The 26015-nt window shown below is 42.5% G+C and overlaps 1 protein-coding gene across 1 annotated transcript in view; it reads right to left on the bottom strand.

Annotated features, from left to right (window-relative positions):
* Positions 1-1623: 1623 nt before the first annotated feature.
* Positions 1624-26015, bottom strand: part of LOC106570445 (polypeptide N-acetylgalactosaminyltransferase 4) — a 28976-nt gene continuing 4584 nt past the window's right edge. The window contains exons 2-11 of the mRNA XM_082961262.1: positions 18398-18846; positions 17137-17327; positions 15844-16012; positions 15588-15773; positions 15097-15214; positions 11870-12046; positions 7947-8078; positions 7033-7143; positions 5540-5692; positions 1624-3629 (exon numbers count right to left, since the gene is read on the bottom strand). Of these exons, the coding sequence (XP_082817388.1) occupies positions 3489-3629; positions 5540-5692; positions 7033-7143; positions 7947-8078; positions 11870-12046; positions 15097-15214; positions 15588-15773; positions 15844-16012; positions 17137-17327; positions 18398-18786 (1767 nt within the window). The 5' untranslated portion in view covers positions 18787-18846 and the 3' untranslated portion in view covers positions 1624-3488. The remainder of the gene's footprint in view (positions 3630-5539; positions 5693-7032; positions 7144-7946; positions 8079-11869; positions 12047-15096; positions 15215-15587; positions 15774-15843; positions 16013-17136; positions 17328-18397; positions 18847-26015) is intronic.

The raw sequence follows: 26015 nt of genomic DNA on the forward strand, positions 1-26015 counted from the left end.
ATCACGTGACTGTAGTTTATACCATGGCAGGTAGCCTAGTGGTTAGAGTGTTGGGCCAGTAACTGAAAGGTTGCTAGATCGAATCCCCGAGCTGACAAGGTAAAAATCTGTCGTTCTGCCCCTGAACAAGGCAGGTAACCCACTGTTCCTAGACCGTCATTGTAAATAAGAATTTGTTCTTAACGGACTTGCCTGGTTAAATAAAAAACTGTAGTTTTCAGGGACACTCTCTTTTCACGCCACTTTGATACAAAGAGATTTTTGTAGCAGGTTAGGAGAGCATTTTCACTAACCCTAACTCTAATCCTTTTCCTATCCTTAACCTCAGTCTCCTAACCTGCTACAAAAAAAATTCACTTCCGTATCGAGATGGTGTCTAAAGAGATCCTGTAGTTTTCATGCACTGATGTCAAAGAGACTACTGCTGTTCTGTGTTCTTGCATGACTAGCACTTGTGTTATTAAAAATAGTAACTTAACATTTACTTGTCGTTCAACATTTACGGGTGCAACAAAGTTATCTTAATTATTGACAAATATTCTTACATTATTTCTCTTAGCACTGTCACAGGTCTATATGTAAAAAATGTCAAGTTTGAAGCGAACATCTTTCGGCAAATTAAAATGATTAATAATTGAGTTAACTGTTCAGAGTGAGAAGGTAATTTGAGTGCCATACTGTTTGATTGAATACTGTTATTGTGAAAACAACAATGAAACAAGGCAACTGGAGTGTTGTAATATAGCACGGTACACTGACCTGTCTTTCTTACTATCGCTGGGAGAAAACATTAGGCTACATTTTATGCAAGAGGACGTTTTCATACAAGACATAGTTAACACTCATGTTGTAGCACAAGAGGGAAATGTATTCTCTCTTCACCTATTAAAAAAGAAAATATGTAAAACCGAGATACTGTAAATGCAAATTAAATTGTCCATACACTTTTCTCAGACAGTAGCTCATGTGGCATTATTCTCAAATGGCCAACAAATATGGCACTACATCAACCCACAGCTAATTGGCTTCATTTCCAAGGTGTTTATAATGCAATACCCCAGGATGCTGTCCAGAGTAATGCACATGCTACAGCATTTTACAAGTGCAATTTACATAATTTATGGAAAGCAAAATTATTTTAGGCTTACACTTCACTTAGCCTAGATTACACAAGCAGCCTAATTCTGATATTTTTTCCACTGTTCTTTTTCAGATCTGATTGATCAAGACTAATTAGTGAACAAAAATATCAGAATTGGGCTGCCTGTGTAAACGCAGCCAATTTCCCAAAAAGTAATGGAGTAATTGACTGAAGTAGTGAACACTGGAGCTTTTGGTGTACCCATGTCATGAACTCAAGAATGTTTAAAATCCTGATTGTTTTATTACTTACGATAAGGTAAAAAAATGACACCTACCAATATATATTGAACCACAAACAGCGTCAATTTCCCCATTTGACATTCGGGTTGGTTCCTTCCATGGCCACCAGATGGTGCTAAATCAGTATATTTGGAAATACCTATAGTGAAGAAAACAGTGAAGTAAATATTTCTTACTTGCTTGTCAATCTTCAAATGGAGTCCTGTGTCAGTGCTAAGCAAGAGACACAAAATCAACACCTTTGGATTCTTGGTTTTAATAGTCATTGGTCAGTGAGTTAAAAAGGCATTGATTGATCTACAGCAATCCTCCAAAACTCCAACTTTATTTGAACCCTTTCATGCTTCACACAATCACCGTCTCTTATGCTTATTAACCAGTACAGTAGTTCAAATAAGCCCCATCCCGGTCCCTTTATACCAAAAAGTATCATTTACAAAGGAAATACAAAAGAGAATTCATAGAATCATATAAAAGCTTTGAATGATCAACCATTCAGTACAAATATTTGATTTAAAAAAAAAGGCCCTAGTGCAAAGCACCACAAAAAGCAGTCTTCGGCAGTACAGCTGATTTCAATAATAAGCACTTCAATGGCAACACACATGATAATTAATCTCCATTGGTTATAGAATCCCAATCAAGTGAACCAGAAAAGTTATTTTAGGAAAGGTTTAGTAGAGTGAGCAGAGTGCAGGTGCTGTTGAAGTTTCAAGTACTGATACAAAACGCTGCATTGATGTAAGTCTGGGGAAGGGAAAACTGAAAACTAGCTGTTATTGGTCGAGAGGTTTGGAACCCTTTGTTATTGATCTATTAACTAAAATTACCACCTGGTGATGATGTCACCAGGCTGTCAAACTCCTTCCATGCAAGACATGCTGTTTAGAAAGTCCTGTGTAGATTGTATTTTCAATCAGCAACTATCAGGAACCAACACTGATCAAATGTTCTTGCTTTTACAGTGTTCGTTTCATCAGCAGTTGTACAATATGATACAAAACACAGGAAAAAAAGAATTTTGACTGCACTGGGCTTTTAAGAGAATCAAGCCCTTGAGAGATCAACAATTGATTAATGCTACAGTAAGCAATGCTATGTGCTAGCTGAAATTGTGAGGCTATGGAAGAGAGCAGACAAAATTGCTGCAGACAAACACCCATATGAGAATATTGCTACTATGAAAGTGAAATTAACATGTTTATGCTTTTGTTAGGCACAGTAGATTTTAGATTAAAATACGTAAAAAAAATAACTCCTCTCAGAAAATACAACTGTTCAGTTTTTTAGGCACATTGTAAGCACAGTAAATCAGCCTGTGTAAAGAATGTTTTTACACAGCACAGTGAAGACTACCAAACAACCATGTCAAATGTCCCACCACCCTCAGGCAATGGTGAAATTGTACTTAGCGCACGCTTAACAGTGTTTCAAGTCTTGTTTGAACGGCCCAATCTGATCCTACCTTGAACACAGTCTTCAAAACAGAGTCAGAAGCTGATGAGTAGAACACATATAGCCTACTAGCATCACAGAGTCCACTTCATTCACTCACACAAGATGGGGCTTGTATAGTAAGTCTCATATGATACCAAGCTTTTTGACTTAATTAGCTGTGTTATCTTTGAGTAACACACCCCAGATTAACAACACCTAGGAAAGACCCCTAAATGAATCATATTTGTTTAAACATTTTAGTTTCATTTCAAACCCCAGAAAACACCCTTAGATGACTTGTGTGTTTTACCTGTAAAAAACCCCCCCACAAAAATATTATTTAAAAAACATTGTGCAATGCATAAGTATTTGTTAGCATCTATGCTTATCCCACTGAATTAAAGAAACGGAATCCCTGTGACGACATTGTTCCTCTTTCAAACCAGTATTTTAGAACTGACACCACACGATCAAGCTTCCTTATTGTTTTTCAGCCCTCACAGTGAGAGGTCAACTGTAAAGGAGGAATCCCGACAGACAGAAATATTGTCAACTCAGGTGTGGACCCCATTTGGTTTGCAAAGGCACTTTAAATTAGGACATTTGTCAAGTCTTCAGTAGTGTGCAGAGAGTCTCTCCCTCCCTCCAAAAGGTCACTTAGGGTGAGGTTAGTCCCTCCCATTCTCAAACTTCCAGCGCTGTTGCTTGTCCCCGGGCGTGCACATTATCATCTGGACGTCCGTGCGCCCCTCGACTGTCCGGTAGGAGGTGATACACATGTCTGAGTGAGGGTGGTAGATCGTCCCATCCTGAAGTGGTAAGAGACATCAGGTCATAGGGGGTGTGTGAGTTTCAAGCTCATTTTTCATGATAAAAATTTACCTTTAGAATAAACCATTCCATGCATCATCGTATTTGCAGACTTATGCAAGATAGCCTACTATTCCTAATGTGATGATTACATTGGATACCGTAATTTCCGGACTATTAAGCGCACCTGAATATAAGCCACACCCACTGAATTGAAAAAATATATATTATTTTGAACATAAATAAGCCGCACATGTCTATAAGCCGCAGGTGCCTACCGGTACATTGAAACAAATGAACTTTACACAGGCTTTAACGAAACACGGCTTGTAACAAAAAATTTGCAGTAAGCTTTAGTTGTCTTTTTGCACTGAGTCAATTCCTCACGCTGCTGTTTCCAACGTCTTATCATCGACTCATTAAGACCAAGCTCCCGTGCAGCAGCTCTATTTCCAACAGCCAGATCAATCGCCTTCAACTTGAAAGCTGCATTGTATGCATTTCTCCGTGTCTTTGCCATGATGAGGGTGACAAAATGACTACCGTAATCAGAATGATGGGAAGTTTGAGAGCGCTCGATTTAATCTAAACAGTAAACTAAAAAGTTGTTTGACCTTAACCCGTTCGGCAATTTCATTGGTCTAATGAAAGCTTCATGCTGGCAAAAAACTGAGCACGTCACAGAATGTGTTTTTTTGGGAAAAAAAATTTGAAAGCGGAAAAAATCCATATATTAGCCGCGTCATTGTTTAAGCCACGAGGTTCAAAGCCTGGGAAAAAAGTTGCGGCTTATAGTCCGGAATTTACGGTAGTCATAATTTAGGCTAATAATAGAACTCAATCATTGTTCACAAAAAAAGATGGCCTTTTATAATTTACGACACTTTATATGACTGAAGACATTAGCAGAATCTTTTTTAATACGATAAAAATGACAGGGTGGTCTACTCTGCTGATGCTGACAAACAGATCAATAAAAACGACGTTGTCTGATCCATATAATAGGCCTACAAAAAAGGGGAGACACAAATACAATATGAAATGATCGTCTAAAAAACAAAATCACTTACCCAGTGATAAAGAGTGAACGATATTCATAACATATGCGCACTCACCGGTAATATGGCCGATGCTCTCGGCTAGTGCTGATAAGATAGGCTATGACGTTTAATCAATTAAGATGAGAATGTTGATAACTAAAAGACAGATTAGAGTATTTTCTATCGTTTTCTCTTTACAGCAATAGCCACTTGCTTTCCAAACTATGTTTTCTCGCAATTGTATTTTTGAATATTGCGATATGCCTGGCTGGGCCTCTACTTTTCACTGGGTCGCAACTAAACAATCGTCTATTTGGTATATGCTCCGCGTGCTGCCCAAACTGCAGGCCCTTCTGACTGCAGGCAATGCAATTTAACAGTCCACAGGTTATTAGTGATTTTTTAAAGCTAATGATCCTCTATGGCCAAACCATGCTTTCTGTTGCAGTAGCCTATTTTAAATGATTGTATTTATTTCTGTATAGACCGGAGTAGGCCAATTACGGTATATAATTTTGGCAATTTAATTCAATTTACTTTAGGGGAAGCTTAGCTTCTCCTAGCCTTATGCGCGCGCCGCCTATGATCCAGGTAAGGCATTATAGCTAGTCCGTGTCAAACTGAAAACTAAATGTAGTATAAAGACCACTAATAAGACATGGGACTTACATAGCGGTTTTCAAGGACCCAAAGTCGCTTAACAACTGTAGAAATTAAACCCCAAAAACTGTCTTTTCAAATTCGACCAGCCCAGTTGTACATACTCAATACTATAAATGCTTTGTTTTTCTGTGAATGAGTGAGTGAGTGTGTGTACGAGCATTCCTCTGTTCACAAGGAATCTTTATCCTTGCGTCTGCATCACTCACCTCTCTAAACTCCCAGATGATGGTGGGGGGTGTAGGGGTTCTGTCATGGGGGCAGTGTGTCATCCCAATGTAAATCTGTCCCTCGGGGACCTCGGCACACAGCTCCGTCACAGAGTTATAGCGGATCTCCTTATGGGTCGTGTACTCAAAGTACTGGGGGGAAGGAGAGAGAGAGGCATTTACATGCATGCTTTCTGAATTATAGTGATCACTGTCCTCCTGGGGAATGGATCAATGTTTCCTCACTGTGCTTCTGCTTATCAAATCAGCAGCTCTGAACATTAGCGTTCCACTGCTAAAAGAGATTTCACCATAACAATCTCTTCCCTTTGAGAGATTAGGATTGGATTTAGGTCAAATTAATGTCTGTTGACCAAACATTTGTGTGCACCTCTCTCTCCCCCCCCCTCTGCATCCCCTCCTTTTTCATCTCTCCCTCTGAGAAATGGCTGCTGGATGGATCTCCATTGAGCCAGATTTTAGTGTGTACTGAACAGTCAGTGGTGTTCATCATGCTAATAAGGACAAGGCTACCAACCATTTCCATCACCCAGATATAAACACTGAGGAAACGTCCCAAATGGCACCCTATTCCCTATATAGTGCACTACTTATGACCACAACCCATAGGACTCTGGTGAAAAGTAGTGCACTATTTACACAACAGAGTGCCATTTGGGACACATCCTAGGCTAATTCTCCACGGGTGTCATTTCTAAACCCAAGCCTCAGAGAGACAATCAGACAAAGCATCTTGGGTGCCCATTAAACAGACCGAGGGTAAATCAATCTTCAATGGTCTGATCATTCGCTTCATTCTCCTCACATCCTATGCATCTTTTAGACGGGGTAACAGTGAATTCTATTTAAAGAAAGAGTTCTCCCTCCTGTCTTGAAAAACCGTATTTATCCAGTCTAGGCCACTGTCTGTGGCCTCAAGGATCTTTTAAATGGAACTAGGGGGGACCTCTAAAGAGAAGGTAGAGATTCCTGTTTCTTGTTTTAGAGCAGGTTGTGGAAAAATAGATTTTCAGTCACACACATGGTGCTTTTAGAAGCGATGTACACCTGATGCAATGCATCAATGAGTAATCAGAGAGATATAGCTGGTGGAGATAGGCATTCAGGCAGAGGCCTCCACTACCCTCTGTTTATGACTGGACATAAAATATTCATCCATACAGCCCAGCAAGTCTTGGCTATTAACTACCTATAAACTAACTTGGCTAGAAAAGTTATACAACTTAGTTGAGTGTTTGTTTAAGATATCTAAAAGATTTAGGATTAAAATATTATTTAGGACACTGTCTGGCAATACTAAAACAAAGTTTAAGATGCCTTTGAAGCTAGATTCTAGATGAGGTGGATATTCTCCCGTGGTCACCAGATATCGTTGATATTCAGAAAAACCACTCCGTCTGTCCATCAGGGAGACAGACGTGGGTCAGGGAGGGTTGAGAGACAAAATAAACAGACGTGAAATTTTAAGTCACCTGGTTGCCGCCCTGCCCATGGCAACTGAAGAGGGAGACGTGCGCCCCCGTGGGATTGTGTTCCGGAGCGTTGTAGTCCAGGCACTCTGAATGGATCCCAGAGCTAAGCAACTGTGATGAGGAGAATGATCCAGATTAGCATCATGAGATCTGCCATCCATGTTTCTGCATTGCTTTCTCTTTGGGGGTTTAGGCTGGGTCTCTGTAAAGCACTTTGTGACAACTGCTGATGTAAAAAGGTCTTTATAAAATACATTTGATTGATTGATTGATTGAAACAATTGCCTGGGGTGAAGTCAACAACTTGAGTGTCACGTCCTGACCATAGTAAGTGGTTATTTTCTATGGTAGAGTAGGTCAGGGTGTGACAGGGGGTGTTTGTCTGTTTTGTATTTCTATGTTCAGTTTCTAGTTTTGCATTTCTATGTTGGTTTTGTATGATCTCCAATTAGAGGCAGCTGGTCGTCGTTGTCTCTAATTGGAGGTCATATTTAAGTTGATGTTTGTCCCACTTGTTTTTGTGGGTGATTATTTGTGAGTAGTGTTTGTTTCTCCTCTGCGTCACGGTTTGTTATTTTGTAGATTTCAATTATTTGATGTATTGCTTAGTTTTCACGGATTAAATAAATATGTGGAACGAAACACACGCTGCACTTTGGTCCGATCCTTTCGACAGCCGTGACATTGAGTCCACACCTAGACACTTATTGATGCCACCTATATACATTTGAAAGAACAAAGTGCTGGATTATGCTGCTTGTCTTTACATTTTTTCAAGTGGTGCTCTGGTGCTTAAGATTTTCAATTGTATTTATTACATATGGGGGGGAAAAAAAAATGTACTTGATTATGACATGGAGACAGAGACAAACTGATAGAAACAGAGAAACAGACAGAGACGAACAGAGACTCACCGCCCCGTGCCAGCCCTCCCTGTCCTCTGGTACATGCAGGTCAGGGTAGATGTTGTTCAGGTACCATTCAAAGCTGTTACACTTCAGTCTCTCTCGAAGGACCACCCTCTCTGAGATGTCCCCATATGTCTCCTGTGGAAAAATAACACTTATTTAGCTGGCGCCAATTTCCACACACAACTCTAAAGCTACAGCAGAATAATAGGCTAAATCTCCCTGCAATGCTAAATGCAGCTCAGGTCAAAGTTGACAATCCTAAGAGTGGTTTGATATGACACACCATATCATGACTACACATACACTACATGTTCAAAAGTATGTGGACACCTGCTCGTCGAACATCTGGTCCCCCTTTTGCTGCAATAACAGCCTTTGCTGTGGGGACTTGCTTCCATTCAGCCACAAGAGCATTAGTGAGGTCGGCACTGATGTTGGGCGATTAGGCCTGGCTCCAAATGGGAATTCCAATTCATCCCAACGGTGTTCGATGGGGTTGAGGTCAGGGCTCTGTGCAGGCCAGTCAAGCTCTTCCACACCGATCTTGACAAACCATTTCTGTATGGACCTCGCTTTGTGCACGGGGGCATTGTCATGCTGAAACAGGAAAGGGCCATAAAGTTGGAAGCACAGAATCGTCTAGAATATGGTGTAGCGTTAATATTTCCCTTAACTGGAACTAAGTGGCCTAGCCTGAACCATGAAAAACAGCCCCAGACCATTATTCCTCCTCCACCAAACATAACAATTCAGGCAGGTAGCGTTCTCTTGGCGTCCGCCAAACCCAGATTTGTCCGTCAGACTGCCAGATGGTGAAGCGTGATTCTTCACTCCAGGAGAACGAGTTTCTACTGCTCCAGAGTCCAATGGCAGCAAGTTTTACACCACTCCAGCCGACGCTTGGCATTGCTTGTGTGCGGCTGCTCGGCCATGGAAATCCATTTCATGAAGCTCCCGACGAACAGTTATTGTGCTGACATTGCTTTCAGAGGCAGTTTGGAACTCGGTAGTGAGTATTGCAACCAAGGACAGATGAATTTTTACACGCTTGGCGGTCTGTTCTGTGAGCTTGTGTGGCCTACCACTTCGCGGCTGAGCCTTTGTTGCTCCTAGATGTTTCCACTTCACAATTACAGCACTTTCAGTTGACCGGTATAGCTCTAGCAGGGCAGAAATGTGAAGAACTGACTTGTTGGAAAGATGGCATCCAATGACAGTGTCATGTTGAAAGTCACTGTGCTCTTCAGTACGGGCCATTCTACTGCTAATGTTTGTCTATGGAGATTGCATGGCTGTGTGCTCGATGTTACACACCTGTCAGCAACGGGTGTGGCTGAAAGGGGTGTCCACATACTTTTGGCTATGTAGTGTGTGTAGCTACATCCTGGGCCGTTATCTTGAACATGTTTGAATCCTGGTTGGGGAATTGCTGTTGTGTTCTGAAGAAAAGGATTTCCCATATGACAGGTGTGTCATGACGTTGCCCTCTGAGTACAGGGAGGACAGTTGACCCCCTCCCCCTTGCACCATCCCCCAACCTACCTCCCCCCACCCAGGCCCTGTGTGAAGGGGTGGTAAAATTCTAGAGGAGAATCTCCTGCCACATGGCCCACACAGGAAATTCTTCCAACTCACAGAATTGGGGAACCGAACGACATTTATGTTCTGGAGAAGGTATAAAAGATTGGTGAAGAATCCAGCTACAAACTGGTCCGCTTGGTACAATTTTGTGATACTCAGAAGAGACAATATAGCCATATTACCATAAAACTGTTTATATAATAGCTATGGGACTTGCATCCAAATGGCTGTATAAAATGTATTAATAAGGATAAAGCTATTTGGAATACGTTGAGATGCTATGTACTGATGTTAATGTGATAGAATTGTATTTCTGTACCAAGCTTAACTCAGTCATCGGCAAGCCCCCCCAGGGACATGGACAGGACAAGGCGTCATGTGACAAGCCTGTTCTATGTTCACGTATAAAACCCCCACCTAGAAGTTATTTCTTTAGACCAGCTTACCTCAGAAGAGAGAGCCAAGGTTTGACCACCCAATTCCTCTACTGAAAGTTACCTATACCACGTGGTTAAACTTTTAGACTATCGAGACCGACAGAATAAGAACAAGTCTTTGATATTAATTATTAGTCTGCAGCTAAGTAAATTATATAATTGAACGCGAAGACCAACGAAACATCCATTCTATAACGACATTAATGAATGTCGCTTTGAAAGATCCATTCTAACCGAGAGAGAGAGAGAGAGCTCTCTCCAACAGAACGACTCTCCAACAAGGATCCCGACGACACACTGAGCGTAAATATATATTGATTGCAATTGTTCCCGAATGAGTGAGCGTTCATGTGCAAAGGATTAGCATATCAGTTGTTAATATTAATGAACTCTGTGTGCCTCCTCAGCTGCCCTTTATGACCCTTTGTTTAACAGGCCGCCATGCCTGTTTAGCCCACATTACTCTACCAATTCTTTGTGACGATAATTACTGTTTGTATGCTTTCTGTGAATTACTTAGTTTAGTAAATAAATGATTTTAAGACAATTGATGTATGGATGACTTTAGTAAAGGCTGGATTCGTGCTGATACAACAATTTACGACGTTTGGACTGAGACTGGACGCGAGGTAAAATACACCATTTAAACCAGAAGATAATCGGCCTATACTATAATAGAATATAATATATAATGTTATAATATAGGAAAGTTATAATTTTGAAATCTGAATATTTTCCTTGGTGCCCCGATCTCCTAGTTAATTACAATTAAACGATTAATCAGTTTAATCGCGTGATAATAATTACAGGGAGTTAATTGATAAACATGTCTTCAGTTTAATGGTGCCCCAAAGACACAACAGGTGTGAGAGGGCGTTGTTGAGATTGTTTAAGGAGGTAACGTTTGCCAAGGTGGCGAGTGATACCTGTTGTACTAATGGGAGTAGTGGGACTCCCCACCTTGAACAAACCAAAGGGAGGGAATTCAAACACACGTCAGATTGTGTGACACTAAAGTTGGATTATGTGGTCCCTGATCAACCAGGGGTGTATTCATTAGGGTACACCGTAGCAAAACATTTTGCAACAGAAACAATAAAACATGCATTTGTTATTGGACAGATTCAGGTAGGTCGTACTCCCTCCCTGTTTCGGCCCATTTGCTTCCGATTGGTTCCTTGGTTCTTCAATTTGTTTGGACAAAAACTACTTTGGTGGTTTAAACCAAAACCACTGTGTCCACATTTCTCTTCAAACAAAACACCTTGATAAGGGCCTATATGTAAATGACGCCCAAGTGAATTCAAACCTGCCAGTTCTCTCTGGCACCCAGTCTCCATCTGCCTTTGGTAAGGTAATGTTTTATCAAAGATCCCTGGCATTAATAATGTAATTCATTTCAGAGTGGTGAAACCAAGAAACCTTGATGTCAGCCAACACAAAAAAAAGAAAGAGGGATACGCACACACACACACACACACACACACACACACACACACACACACACACACACACACACACACACACACACACACACACACAGAGATGATTCGTCTCACACCCAGACAGCACCTCATCAACACTGCTGACACCTAGACAGGTGAAGCAACACCTCCAACCAAGTTAACCCATTACAATATATAGCCAAGTCTAAGGTGTTCCTTCCTTGGTATACCCTAACCATCACAGCTTTAACTAGAGCATGCCCTACTTAACACCTGCTGGAATTATGTACTTTACAATAAGTTACTTTACCTTTACCACTTTACAATAAGTTACTTTACCTTTATCACTTTACAATAAGTTACTTTGTCGCTTTATTACAATACAACAAGTTTGTTTATTGCTTTATTACATTACAATAAGTTAAGATAGCATTTTATTGTAAAGTGTACTACAGTACTTTACCCTTCTGGCCGGTGGGTTTCTGTTGTAGAAGTGCTGTTTATAGGTGTCCATCCACACCTCCGCAGCACGGACCGTGTTCTGGAGGAACTTGGGCCTGGCGTAGGGGGCTTTCTTTGGGAAGACGTGGCCCACGTGGGAGCAGGGGTGGATCTCCAGAGAACCTCCACACTGCCACACCTGTGGAGCAGATGAACCGATGAATAAAACATAGTAAATGACATATGATATTATTATATATCATTGTAGAGTATCCCTTCACCTAATCGTTCTGGCAAAAATCCAGACAAGATGCATGGGACTCAAACTTTCCCATAAGATTTGTGGAGAGGTTTTCCTTTCCACACAAGTCAAATTAGTGCCTCAATGTTCTCCAGACTATGGAAAAGGATCCAAATTGGGATGTAAGTGGCGTGATAATGTGGGCAGAAACCACGATGGATATTGTCTATGAATAATCAGAAACACGACCGCTCTTCTTCTCTGTCCTCTCTCAGCTATTAATCAAATGACAGAATCAAAAAACTGTTTTTTGGGGAACATTTTTAATTGTATCTATTTCCAGCAGAACATTTTATTTATAGTATTATAAATTGCTTGTTTTCCCACTACGGCCAAGAAAACAGCTTGAGGGAAATGACACGTAGCTAGGCTACCTCACGATTTGCTAACTACATTTAACGACTTCCTTGAGTTATGCCCTAATTGCCAGACAGATTCTCTCAGTGTAATGGATACTTAGCTACACCTCGTAGAACCCTATTCATTCTCATCAAAACATTTAATTCCCGTGCAATATTTATTTCTTTGTAGTCCCAAAAAACTGTTGTAAACCAATTCACAAGACATTAATTATGAATGGGGATTCGCAGAGGCATTTTATTTCGACATACATAAAAGATCACTGGAGGTGATACCCCATCCACCTTTAGTTTAACAAAGAATATCAGCCTATTTCCATTTTCCTCAAATAAAACGTTTAAACCTTTTTATGCACCATGTTATAGTTTTTTCTCCCCAACTGGTAGTTATGACCTTGTCTCATTTCTGCAACGGGATCGGGAGAGGCGAAGGTCGAGACATGCGTCCTCCAAAACATGACCCGCCAAGCCACGCTGCTTCTTAACACACTGCTCACTAACCCGGAAGTCAGCCGTATCAATGTGTCGGAGGAAACCGTTAGACTGACGACCAGTCAGTTTGCAGGCGCCCGGTTCACCCGCCCCTGCCACAAGGAGTCACTAGAGCGCGATTAAGCCAAGGAACGCCCTCCGGCCAAACCCTCCCCTACACGGACGGCACTGGGTTAATTGTGCACCTGGGATCGAACCTCAGGCTGTAGTGGCACCTCAGCATTGCGACGCAGTGCCTTAAGACCGCTGCGCCACTCGGGAGGCCGATAGACTTTTAGTAAACCTTTTTGCGAGCCTAGATCAGAATGCAAGTAAGTGTCCTTTCAATTTTTTTACCAAGGACCTGAGGTAATAAACTCCGCAAATAAATAAACGTCCTCTCACTGTCAACTGTGTTTATTTTCAGCAAACTTAACATGTGTAAATATTTGTATGAACATAACAATACTCAACAACTGAAACATAAACTGAACAAGTTCCACAGACATGTGACTAACAGAAATTGAATAATGTCTCCCTGAACAAAGGGGGGGTGAAAATCAAAAGTAACAGTCAGTATCTGGTGTGGCCACCAGCTGCATTAAGTACTGCAGTGCATCTCCTCCTCATGGACTACACCAGATTTGTCAGTTCTTGCTGTGAGATGTTACCCCACTCTTCCACCAAGGCACCTGCAATTTCCCGGACATTTCCGATCCAACAGGTCCCAGACGTGCGCAATGGGATTGAGATCCGGGTTCTTCGCTGGCCATGGCAGAACACTGACATTCCTGTCTTGCAGGAAATCGCGCACAAAACGAGCAGTATGGCTGGTGGCATTGTCATGCTGGAGGGTCATGTCAGGATGAGCCTGCAGGAAGGGTACCACATGAGGGAGGAGGATGTCTTCCCTGTAACGCACAGCATTAACATTACCTGCAATGACAACAAGCTCAGGCCGATGATGCTGTGACACACCGTTCCAGACCATGACGGACCCTCCACCTCCAAATCGATCCCGCTCCAGAGTACAGGCCTCGGTGTAACGCTCATTCCTTTGACAATAAATGCAAATCTGACCATCCCTCCTGCTGAGACAAAACCGCGACTCGTCAGCGAAGAGCACTTTTTGCCAGTCCTGTCTGGTCCAGCTACTTTGGGTTTGTGCCCATAGGCGACGTTGTTGCCGGTGATGTCTGGTGAGGACCTGCCTTACAACAGGCCTTACAAGCCCTCAGTCCAGCCTCTCTCAGCCTATTGCGGACAGTCTGAGCACTGATGGAGGGATTGTGCGTTCCTGGTGTAACTCGGGCAGTTGATGTTGCCATTCTGTACCTGTCCCGCTGGTGTGATGTTTGGATGTACCGATCCTGTGCAGGTGTTGTTACACGTGGTCTGCCATTGCGAGGACGATCAGCTGTCCTTCCTGTCTCCCTGTAGCGCCGTCTTAGGCGTCTCACAGTACGGACATTGCAATTTATTGCCCTGGCCACATCTGCAGTCCTCATGCCTCCTTGCAGCATGCCTAAGGCACGTTCACGCAGATGAGCAGGGACCCTGGACATATTTCTTTTAGTGATTTTCAGAGTCAGTAGAAAGGCCTCTTTAGTGTCCTAAGTTTTCATAACTGTGACCTTAATTGCCTACAGTCTGTAAGCTGTTAGTGTCTTACCGACCGTTCCACAGGTGCATGTTCATTAATTGTTTACGGTTCACTGAACAAGCATGGGAAACAGTGTTTAAACCCTTTACAATGAAGATCTGTGAAGTTATTTGGATTTTAACAAATTATCTTTGAAAGACAGGGTCCTGAAAAAGAGATGTTTCTTTTCTTGCTGAGTTTAGATGAACAGCAAACGCCGCAGGCACTGAGAAGTTGATACCATATTAAATAGACAGTGTCCAGCCACTGAGATGTTGATGCCATATTAAATAGACAGTGTCCAGCCACTGAGAAGTTGATGCCATATTAAATAGACAGTGTCCAGCCACTGAGAAGTTGATGCCATATTAAATAGACAGTGTCCAGCCACTGAGATGTTGATGCCATATTAAAAGACAGTGTTCAGCCACTGAGATGTTGATGCCATAGTGTCAGTGGCAGTGTCCAGTACTCACCCTAAAGGACAGTTCTAGGTTCTCTCCTCCCCACACATCCATGCCCATGTCATATGTGCCCAGGTGCTCAAAGTACGCCTTGCTCACTGCAAACAGTCCACCAGCCATGGTAGGAGACCTGAGAGAGAGAGATAGAGAGAACAGTGGAACATGGAGTTGAGCACCACCAACAGTCAGAGAGACTTGAAGACTTTTAAAATGACCTGTCACCTGGCCAAGAGGGCAGCTAAAGTAAAAGCAATGTTTTGGTCTAGTTGCATCACCAATCAAACTAGATAACTGATTAACTCAAGGATTGGAGGAGAGAAGGAAAGATGCATTTCAAAACATTTCAAACAAGGCCGGAGAGTATTTCAGTTAGGATTATACCTTTTAGTCAGAGCATTAGGGTCCTGGTCAGAAGTAGTGCACTATATAGGGAAAAGCATGCCATTTTGGACACAGCCAGAGATCTCATTTTGTAAACAAACTGATGACCAGACAGTACCGACCTGATAGGTTCGATGTGGGACTTGCGTTTCTTGCGTTCGACCTCAGGGATAGCGTGCCACTGGAAGGTCAGCCTCCAGTCGAAGCCTCCGATCATGGGCTCATCTGTCTGCATGTAGAACTCAAACGAGTTCCAGTCGATGGTGTCGATCACCGGACACACGATGGTGCTCTCATTCTCACCAATCCTGGAGGGAGAAGATACACATGAAACTATCTGTAATCACATTGTCAATATGGTGGCTACGTGACACACACCTCTCCAGCAGCGGCTCGATCCAGCCGGGGACACACTCGCAGTGACAGTCCAGGAAGGTCAGTACGTCACCCGTGGCGTAGGTGGCGCCGATGAGCCTCGCCCTGACCAGCCCCTCCCTCTTGTTGGTGCGGATGAGGCGGACACGCTCCCAGTTACTGATGTACTCAACTAGTCTAAAGAAAGCCAGTTTTATTGCTTCTTTAAATCAGACAACAGTTTTCAGCTGTGCTAAAATAATTGCAAAAGGGTTTTCTAATGACCAATTAGCCTTTTAAAATGATAAACTTGGATTAGCTAACACAACGTGCCATTGGAACAGAGGAGTGATGGTTGCTGATAATGGGCCTCTGTAGATATTCCATAAAGAAATCAGCCATTTCCAGCTACAATAGTCATTTACAACATTAACAATGTCAACACTGTATTTCTGATCAATTTGATGTTATTTTAATGGACAACATTTGTTGTCATTTTCTTTCAAAAACAAGGAAATGTCTAAGTGACCCCAAACTTTTGAACGGTAGTGTACATAACAAAAATGGTGGGACCAACAGCAATAATAATAGTAGTGGACATGGGATTACATTAAACAGCTACAACAATATTAATAAGAATAATAATACATTAAAGCAATGGTAGTGGGCCAGTCTCAACATGATTGAGAAGCCACATGACATAACATTACATTGCACTTTTCACTGGCTGTCCCTCAGGTTGTGGCAGGAGGACACATATTTGGCTGCCAAAACATTGTCTTTTATTCCAATAAATATTAAAAAATAATTATTCAGTTATAGTTTCAAATTATTTGTACTGAATGATAATTTTGGGGTGGAAAGATTCTCTTAAGTCTGAGTCACAGTGTAATAGGAAATGCAGCTGTCTCTACCTCTCCCCTGAAGCAGAGTGACAGGACAGCCTGTCCTCTCTGGGCAGCCAGGTTTGTCTGTGACAACCAGTCTCTATAGCCAGACTGTGCTCACTGGTCTGTACCTAGTCAGTGTTTCTCCATGTTCTGTCAGATAGTACATGGTGGCAGACTGTCTGTTTTAGAGACAAATAGCATTGAAGTTAACTTTTTTGTGGTGTCTTTCCAATAGGTGATATATTTATTATTTTTGCTTTGTGCTGATTTGTTTGGGCCAGATTTTCTGAGTGCTGTCCTAGGGTTCTATGGGGTTGGTTTGGGTTAGTGAACTGAGCCTCAGAACCAGCTAACCTCTCTCTCCCTCTCACTACCCCCTTATGCCTTCCCTTTCTCTCCCCAAAAACATTTCTTAATCAGGCAAAGCCAGTTTCATGCTCTGTCTCACCTCGGTCACTGAGGTCGTCTATGAGAATGATCTCCCTCAGGAGGACAGCGGGAGTGCTCTCCAGAACACTGTGGATGGTTCTGAGCAGGGTGGACCAGGCCTCGTTGTAGAACGCTATGATCACTGACGTGGTCGGCAGACGGCGGTAGTCAAACGTCTTAGCTCTGCATCTGTACTCAAATGAAAGAGAGAGTTGTTGTTCGGAGGATCAGGTTATAAACTGACTGCAAGACTGACCACACAATCAGTGGCTCATTGGAGAGTTGCTTTGGTCAGCGCAGGAGAGGAGCATTTGGTGTCATTCCTATCGGGAGCTGTGGAAACAGCAAGAGGCAGAAATGTGAAGGGAAAGAAATCACACCGATGTCCCACATGACTGAGCAGTTCTCACGTAGAGACGAAAGAAAGAAAGAAAAGCCAGTCAGGGAAGGAGGCTACTCTCTGTAAAGTAATGGACACAGGCAGCTCATATGCCTTAAAAAAGGATCCTGGCCTCACGCCAAGCTGTCTGCAAGCCCAGACAGATTCAGTGTTTATTGGAAGCTGACAGTGCGCCCAGACAGATTCAGTGTTTATTGGAAGCTGACAGTGAGCCCAGACAGATTCAGTGTTTATTGGAAGCTGACAGTGAGCCCAGACAGATTCAGTGTTTATTGGAAGCTGACAGTGCGCCCAGACAGATTCAGTGTTTATTGGAAGCTGACAGTGCGCCCAGACAGATTCAGTGTTTATTGGAAGCTGACAGTGCGCCCAGACAGATTCAGTGTTTATTGGAAGCTGACAGTGCGCCCAGACAGATTCAGTGTTTATTGGAAGCTGACCATGAGCCCAGACAGATTCAGTGTTTATTGGAAGCTGACAGTGAGCCCAGACAGATTCAGTGTTTATTGGAAGCTGACAGTGAGCCCAGACAGATTCAGTGTTTATTGGAAGCTGACAGTATGCCAAATGTATGTTTCTGCAATCAGTACAATAACAGATGGTTACTGGTCTAAACGGATGACATTTATATGACATTTTAGTCATTTAGCAGAAACTCTTATCAAAAGTTAGGGTTAATTGCTTTGATCAAGGACACAACAGATTTGTCACCTAAATCGGCTCGGGACTGAAAGTAGCGCCCGTTCGGTTATTGGCCCAACGCTCTTAACCGCTAGGCTACCTGCCGCCTGATTGTACTGCCGGGAGGGGCGGGGCTCTCTGTGCCCTGTGTGGAGACGAAGATCATTTGGCTACTCACTCTTTCATTCTGCTGTCCTGGATGTGTCGGTGCAGGGAGATCTTATCACTGACAAAGATATTAATAGCGTATCTCTCCACGCTGTCCTCTTCCTGCTTCCTCTCCTCCGGGCTGAGGTTCAGCGTGGTGGCCATGCCCCACTCCCCGTGCGCGTTGGCATCCGCTGGCGCCTTCACGTACACGGGCCTGGCCAGCTGCTCGCCTCCCTGCTCCTCCACGGGGGAGAAGTGCCTGACCAGCAGGTTGCGGTCTCCTCTGTCCTCCCCTCCATCGGCCCCTGTAGAGGAGGCGGTGGAGCGGGCTAGGAGAATGTAGCCCAGCCATAGCACCCACAGCAGGAAGAAGGTCTTTGCTAGGAAGCCCAGCTTCCGGGACCAACGCACCCTCATCTCCCCTAGCAACGTGGAGTCTCACCAGCTGCCACTCAAGAGTGCCCAGGCCACACAGCTCTGTGGAAAACACAACAAACAGCAAGGAGGGCTGAGAAAAGGTTTAGGTCCACTTTGGTCTATGATGAAAGTATTAGACACCATGTGCTGAGTTATAAGTGGATCCATGACTGCCTTGAACCATGACAGTGAACCATTAGACCTACACCACATAAAAACAGGCTGTAATAGGAACTACCAGGTGAACAAATAGGAGAGCAGTCGTAGTTACTAAAAAAATCCATCCGGTTTATTACAAGTTGCAACAGGGAGACACCTCCAGTGCAGAAGCAGAGAAAACGTCTAACTGGCCTCTTGGAGACTGGACCTTTACATCCTATTAAGACCACACCAAATGCTGTGTAAACACCAGCCTGAGAGGCTTGTAGGAAGACAAAACTAAAAGGCAGTGACTTTGTCAGCTGCTACAGAATCAGTGTTCATAGAATGGCATCAATAGAACAGTGAATAATCTGTGTGTCCTCGGTCCATGTACCTCCAGTCTGGCGTCAACCACCATCAACAGATGACAATAATCCAGAACAAGTCTGGCGACTATCAACCTGCACCTTGTGTTACAAATAGAACACTGGAAAGTCTGTATTACAGAAAGTCCAACACTGTGTTGATTACTCTAAATTATCATCTTAAATATTTCCATTACAACAGTTGAATAATACTGACTATAACAAGTTATGCATAACTGTGATAGAAATCATTATGACAGTGGAGGTTGGGGATAGGCCTATCTGTTGATTAAAAATATGTTGATTCATTCAAATTCTCACTCAGAGCATTCCACATGACAACAAGATTTGATTAAGCACAAAACGCTTAAAGGCTAATGATTTTATGCTAATTTCATTCCACTCAGCGGCAGCGCTAATGCTCGACAGAGACGTCTGTTTACTGCTAAATGAGAAAACACTGCTAATGATGTCGCCCAAATTGACTAAACTGATGACAATCATCATCCAATATCAAGAATGACAAATTCAGGGCTAAATGGGAGCTGAAATTAAATAGAAATAGCAAAGATAGCAGCCTATAATTCCACCAGTGATCTACGCTGTGGTGTTGAGATGCTTCAACATGTAACTTTTTGGGCGACCTGACCAAATTCACATAGAAATGTGAGTTGTATCTGTAATTCTCATTGAAATCAAGCCTAAGAAGCGGTAGATCTGTTCTATTTCTATGCTTCCCGTTCTGCAGTTTTTCCATTTCAGTTTTGTACACCAGCTTCAAACAGCTGAAAACACAATATTTTTTGTTATGTAAAATATATATTTCACAGCGGTTTAGATGGTACAATGATTCTCTACACTGTTTTGTCACAAACTGAAATGAGGCAAACGATTAGAATTTTAGCAACCACAAAATGGTGGAGCGATTTCTGTACATTGCATCTTTAATCAAAGCCAACATTTTATACAGGAGGCAACACATATTGTACACCCTAGAAAGTTTTGGAAAAAATGGTTCCAAAAGGGTTCTCTGGCTGTCCCGATGTGATAACCCTTTGCAGAACCCTTTCCACAGAGGGTTCTACATGGAACCCAAAATGGTTCTTCAATGGGTTCTCCGATGGGGACAGGCAGAGAACCCTTTTTTCAAAGCGTACTATATAGCCAAGGTTCTCTGAGGTGATAGGGTTAGGCAACAGTCTAGGCCTAATGTTCTTTGAATGTTCTTCTAGTAGTAACAACATGTAGGCTTAGATACAGTCAGATAGCTCAACTCAAAAGACAGGCAGACCAGAGGCAAATAAAAGAGGGCAGATACTGTTAAACCCATCTCCAGCATCAATCCTGCCATTGAGTGTAATCACAGCATGAATATTTCAGCAGGGATACTCAGTACAGCATCAGTGACTGACTGAGGTTTTAGACAGTAACTTCGACATGCTTTCATCCACTCTGTGCCTTTCCACTCTGAAAATAGCCTACATGTGATGTGTTCCAGTCACACACACTCCAGCTTCCTACTGTATCATTGAGATTTTTTCCATTATCAAGACTGGACTGCTTTACTATAACGTCGTAAATTTAACTCTGGAAAATATTCAATCTTTGATCTTGACAGGGAAATTCTGAGAGGATGACAAGGATGTTACCCCATAAATAGATTTTTATATGATAGGCCTAAGCCAATACACCCTTAAAACATTGTCAGAGTCAGGTGTTTCACAAACTGAGGAGAGTATTTGCTTGATGTGCGCTGAAGCATTGTTGAGTCACTAAGCACGAGTCTCCATTTCAGTTCTTCGAGGCATTACCAGGCCCATGCCTCTTTCACACTCAAGCTCTGGTCACTGGCCAAGGGACTCCGAGGCCTGGGGTTACAAAATAGAGAACGGCACTAAACAAAACCTCCTTTATATTAGAAGTCCATCAAATTCCTCCCACTGAATCTGATAGCCCTTGGTGGGGCTGGGGAGGGAGGGATTCGGACCAGCAGCCTAACACAAGGCTTAGGGAGAATCTCTGCCTCCTCTTTGGAGTAAGTCTGTGGGAGTTCTGCAGAATCCAAAACAAGTAGGACTACGCCACCAGCTCCAGGAGGCTTTGGGTCCGCCATCGCTGGCTGGCTACACTGCCCCATTGCTACACTAACACCAATCTAGATACCACCTGATCTAGCATCTTCTGTCAGAGGGGATTTTAAAAAGGGAGTCTGGACAGCCCTAGCAGTGTTTAATCTTATGAAGGTCTGACTGACCACAGCGCAGATGGATGGTTTGCTGCTGTTAAGAGTATAGGGACTATAGAGTTGAGTGTACAGTAGGCTATAGGGACTATAGAGTTTAGCATACAGTAGGCTATAGAGTAGTGTACAGTAGGCTATAGAGTAGTGTACAGTAGGCTATAGGGACTATAGAGTTTAGCATACAGTAGGCTATAGAGTAGTGTACAGTAGGCTGTAGAGTAGTGTACAGTAGGCTGTAGAGTAGTGTACAGTAGACTATAGAGTAGTGTACAGTAGGCTATAGAGACTATAGAGTAGTGTACAGTAGGCTATAGAGAAGTGTACAGTAGGCTATAGAGTAGTGTACAGTAGGCTATAGAGTAGTGTACAGTAGGCTATAGAGTAGTGTACAGTAGGCTATAGAGTAGTGTACAGTAGGCTATAGAGTAGTGTACAGTAGGCAATAGAGAATATAGAGTAGTGTACAGTAGGCTATAGAGAAGTGTACAGTAGGCTATAGAGTAGTGTACCGTAGGCTATAGAGTAGTGTACCGTAGGCTATAGAGTAGTGTACCGTAGGCTATAGAGACTATAGAGTAGTGTACAGTAGGCTATAGAGAAGTGTACAGTAGGCTATAGAGAAGTGTACAGTAGGCTATAGAGTAGTGTACCGTAGGCTATAGAGACTATAGAGTAGTGTACCGTAGGCTATAGAGTAGTGTACCGTAGGCTATAGAGACTATAGAGTAGTGTACAGTAGGCTATAGAGTAGTGTACCGTAGACTATAGAGTAGTGTACAGTAGGCTATAGAGTTTAGTGTACAGTAGGCTATAGAGTTTAGTGTACAGTAGGCTATAGAGACTATAGAGTTGTGTACTGTAGGCTATAGAGTTTAGTGTACAGTAGGCTATAGAGTAGTGTACAGTAGGCTATAGAGTAGTGTACCGTAGGCTATAGAGTAGTGTACCGTAGGCTATAGAGTTTAGTGTACCGTAGGCTATAGAGTAGTATACCGTAGGCTATAGAGTATAGTGTACCGTAGGCTATAGAGTTTAGTGTACCGTAGGCTATAGAGTAGTGTACCGTAGGCTATAGAGTAGTGTACCGTAGGCTATAGAGTAGTGTACCGTAGGCTATAGAGTTTAGTGTACCGTAGACTATAGAGTTTAGTGTACCGTAGACTATAGAGTTTAGTGTACCGTAGGCTATAGAGTAGTGTACCGTAGACTATAGAGTAGTGTACAGTAGGCTATAGAGTAGTGTACCGTAGGCTATGGAGTAGTGTACCGTAGGCTATAGAGTAGTGTACCGTAGGCTATAGAGTTTAGTGTACCGTAGGCTATAGAGTAGTGTACCGTAGGCTATAGAGTAGTGTACCGTAGGCTATAGAGTAGTGTACCGTAGGCTATAGAGTAGTGTACCGTAGGCTATAGAGACTATAGAGTAGTGTACCGTAGGCTATAGAGACTATAGAATAGTGTACCGTAGGCTATAGAGACTATAGAGTAGTGTACCGTAGGCTATAGAGTAGTGTACCGTAGGCTATAGAGACTATAGAGTAGTGTACAGTAGGCTATAGAGACTATAGAGTAGTGTACCGTAGGCTATAGAGACTATAGAGTAGTGTACAGTAGGCTATAGAGACTATAGAGTAGTGTACAGTAGGCTATAGAGACTATAGAGTAGGGTACCGTAGGCTATAGAGACTATAGAGTAGTATACAGTAGGCTATAGAGACTATAGAGTAGTGTACCGTAGGCTATAGAGAATACAGAGTAGTATACAGTAGGCTATAGAGAATATAGAGTAGTGTACAGTAGGCTATAGAGAATATAGAGTAGTGTACCGTAGGCTATAGAGACTATAGAGTAGTGTACAGTAGGCTATAGAGACTATAGAGTAGTGTACCGTAGGCTATAGAGACTATAGAGTAGTGTACCGTAGGCTATAAAGTAGTGTACCGTAGGCTATAGAGACTATAGAGTAGTGTATCGTAGGCTATAGAGACTATAGAGTAGTGTACAGTAGGCTATAGAGTAATGTACCGTAGGCTATAGAGACTATAGAGTAGTGTACCTTAGGCTATAGAGTAGTGTACCGTAGGCTATAGAGACTATAGAGTAGTGTACCGTAGGCTATAGAGACTATAGAGTAGTGTACCGTAGGCTATAGAGACTATAGAGTAGTGTACCGTAGGCTATAGAGTCTATAGAGTAGTGTACAGTAGGCTATAGAGACTATAGAGTAGTGTACCGTAGGCTATAGAGACTATAGAGTAGTGTACAGTAGGCTATAGAGTAGTGTACCATAGGCTATAGAGTAGTGTACCGTAGGCTATAGAGACTATAGAGTAGTGTACAGTAGGCTATAGAGACTATAGAGTAGTGTACAGTAGGCTATAGAGTAGCGTACCGTAGGCTATAGAGACTATAGAGTAGTGTACAGTAGGCTATAGAGAATATAGAGTAGTGTACCGTAGGCTATAGAGACTATAGAGTAGTGTACCGTAGGCTATAGAGACTATAGAGTAGTGTACAGTAGGCTATAGAGACTATAGAGTAGTGTACAGTAGGCTATAGAGACTATAGAGTAGTGTACCGTAGGCTATAGAGTAGTGTACCGTAGCCTATAGAGTAGTGTACCGAAGGCTATAGAGACTATAGAGTAGTGTACCGTAGACTATAGAGTAGTGTACCGTAGGCTATAGAGAATATAGAGTAGTGTACAGTAGGCCATAGAGTAGTGTACAGTAGGCTATAGAGACTATAGAGTAGCGTACAGTAGGCTATAGAGTAGTGTACAGTAGGCTATAGAGAAGTGTACAGTAGGCTATAGAGTAGTGTACCGTAGGCTATAGAGACTATAGAGTAGTGTACCGTAGGCTATAGAGTAGTGTACCGTAGGCTATAGAGAATATAGAGTAGTGTACCGTAGGCTATAGAGACTATAGAGTAGTGTACAGTAGGCTATAGAGTAGTGTACCGTAGACTATAGAGTAGTGTACAGTAGGCTATAGAGTAGTGTACAGTAGGCTATAGAGTTTAGTGTACAGTAGGCTATAGAGTTTAGTGTACAGTAGGCTATAGAGTTTAGTGTACAGTAGGCTATAGAGACTATAGAGTTGTGTACTGTAGGCTATAGAGTTTAGTGTACAGTAGGCTATAGAGTAGTGTACAGTAGGCTATAGAGTTTAGTACCGTAGGCTATAGAGTTTAGTGTACAGTAGGCTATAGAGTAGTGTACCGTAGGCTATAGAGTTTAGTGTACCGTAGGCTATAGAGTAGTATACCGTAGGCTATAGAGTTTAGTGTACCGTAGGCTATAGAGTTTAGTGTACCGTAGGCTATAGAGTAGTGTACCGTAGGCTATAGAGTTTAGTGTACAGTAGGCTATAGAGTGGTGTACCGTAGGCTATAGAGTTTAGTGTACCGTAGGCTATAGAGTAGTGTACCGTAGACTATAGAGTAGTGTACAGTAGGCTATAGAGTAGTGTACCGTAGGCTATAGAGTTTAGTGTACAGTAGGCTATAGAGTAGTGTACCGTAGGCTATAGAGTTTAGTGTACCGTAGGCTATAGAGTAGTGTACCGTAGGCTATAGAGTAGTGTACCGTAGGCTATAGAGACTATAGAGTAGTGTACCGTAGGCTATAGAGACTATAGAGTAGTGTACAGTAGGCTATAGAGTAGTGTACCGTAGGCTATAGAGACTATAGAGTAGTGTACCGTAGGCTATAGAGACTATAGAGTAGTGTACCGTAGGCTATAGAGACTATAGAGTAGTGTACCGTAGGCTATAGAGACTATAGAGTAGTGTACCGTAGGCTATAGAGACTATAGAGTAGTGTACCGTAGGCTATAGAGACTATAGAGTAGTGTACCGTAGGCTATAGAGTAGTGTACCGAAGGCTATAGAGACTATAGAGTAGTGTACCGTAGGCTATAGAGACTATAGAGTAGTGTACAGTAGGCTATAGAGAATATAGAGTAGTGTACTGTAGGCTATAGAGAATATAGAGTAGTGTACAGTAGGCTATAGAGACTATAGAGTAGTGTACAGTAGGCTATAGAGACTATAGAGTAGTGTACCGTAGGCTATAGAGAATATAGAGTAGTGTACAGTAGGTTATAGAGTAGTGTACCGTAGGCTATAGAGTAGTGTACCGAAGGCTATAGAGACTATAGAGTAGTGTACCGTAGACTATAGAGTAGTGTACCGTAGGCTATAGAGTAGTGTACCGTAGGCTATAGAGTAGTGTACCGAAGGCTATAGAGACTATAGAGTAGTGTACCGTAGACTATAGAGTAGTGTACAGTAGGCTATAGAGACTATAGAGTAGTGTACCGTAGGCTATAGAGACTATAGAGTAGTGTACCGTAGGCTATAGAGACTATAGAGTAGTGTACCGTAGGCTATAGAGACTATAGAGTAGTGTACCGTAGGCTATAGAGACTATAGAGTAGTGTACCGTAGGCTATAGAGACTATAGAGTAGTGTACCGT

Source organism: Salmo salar, chromosome 14, assembly GCF_965601325.2.
Source record: "Salmo salar chromosome 14, fSalSal1, whole genome shotgun sequence".
Lineage (NCBI taxonomy): Eukaryota > Metazoa > Chordata > Actinopteri > Salmoniformes > Salmonidae > Salmo > Salmo salar.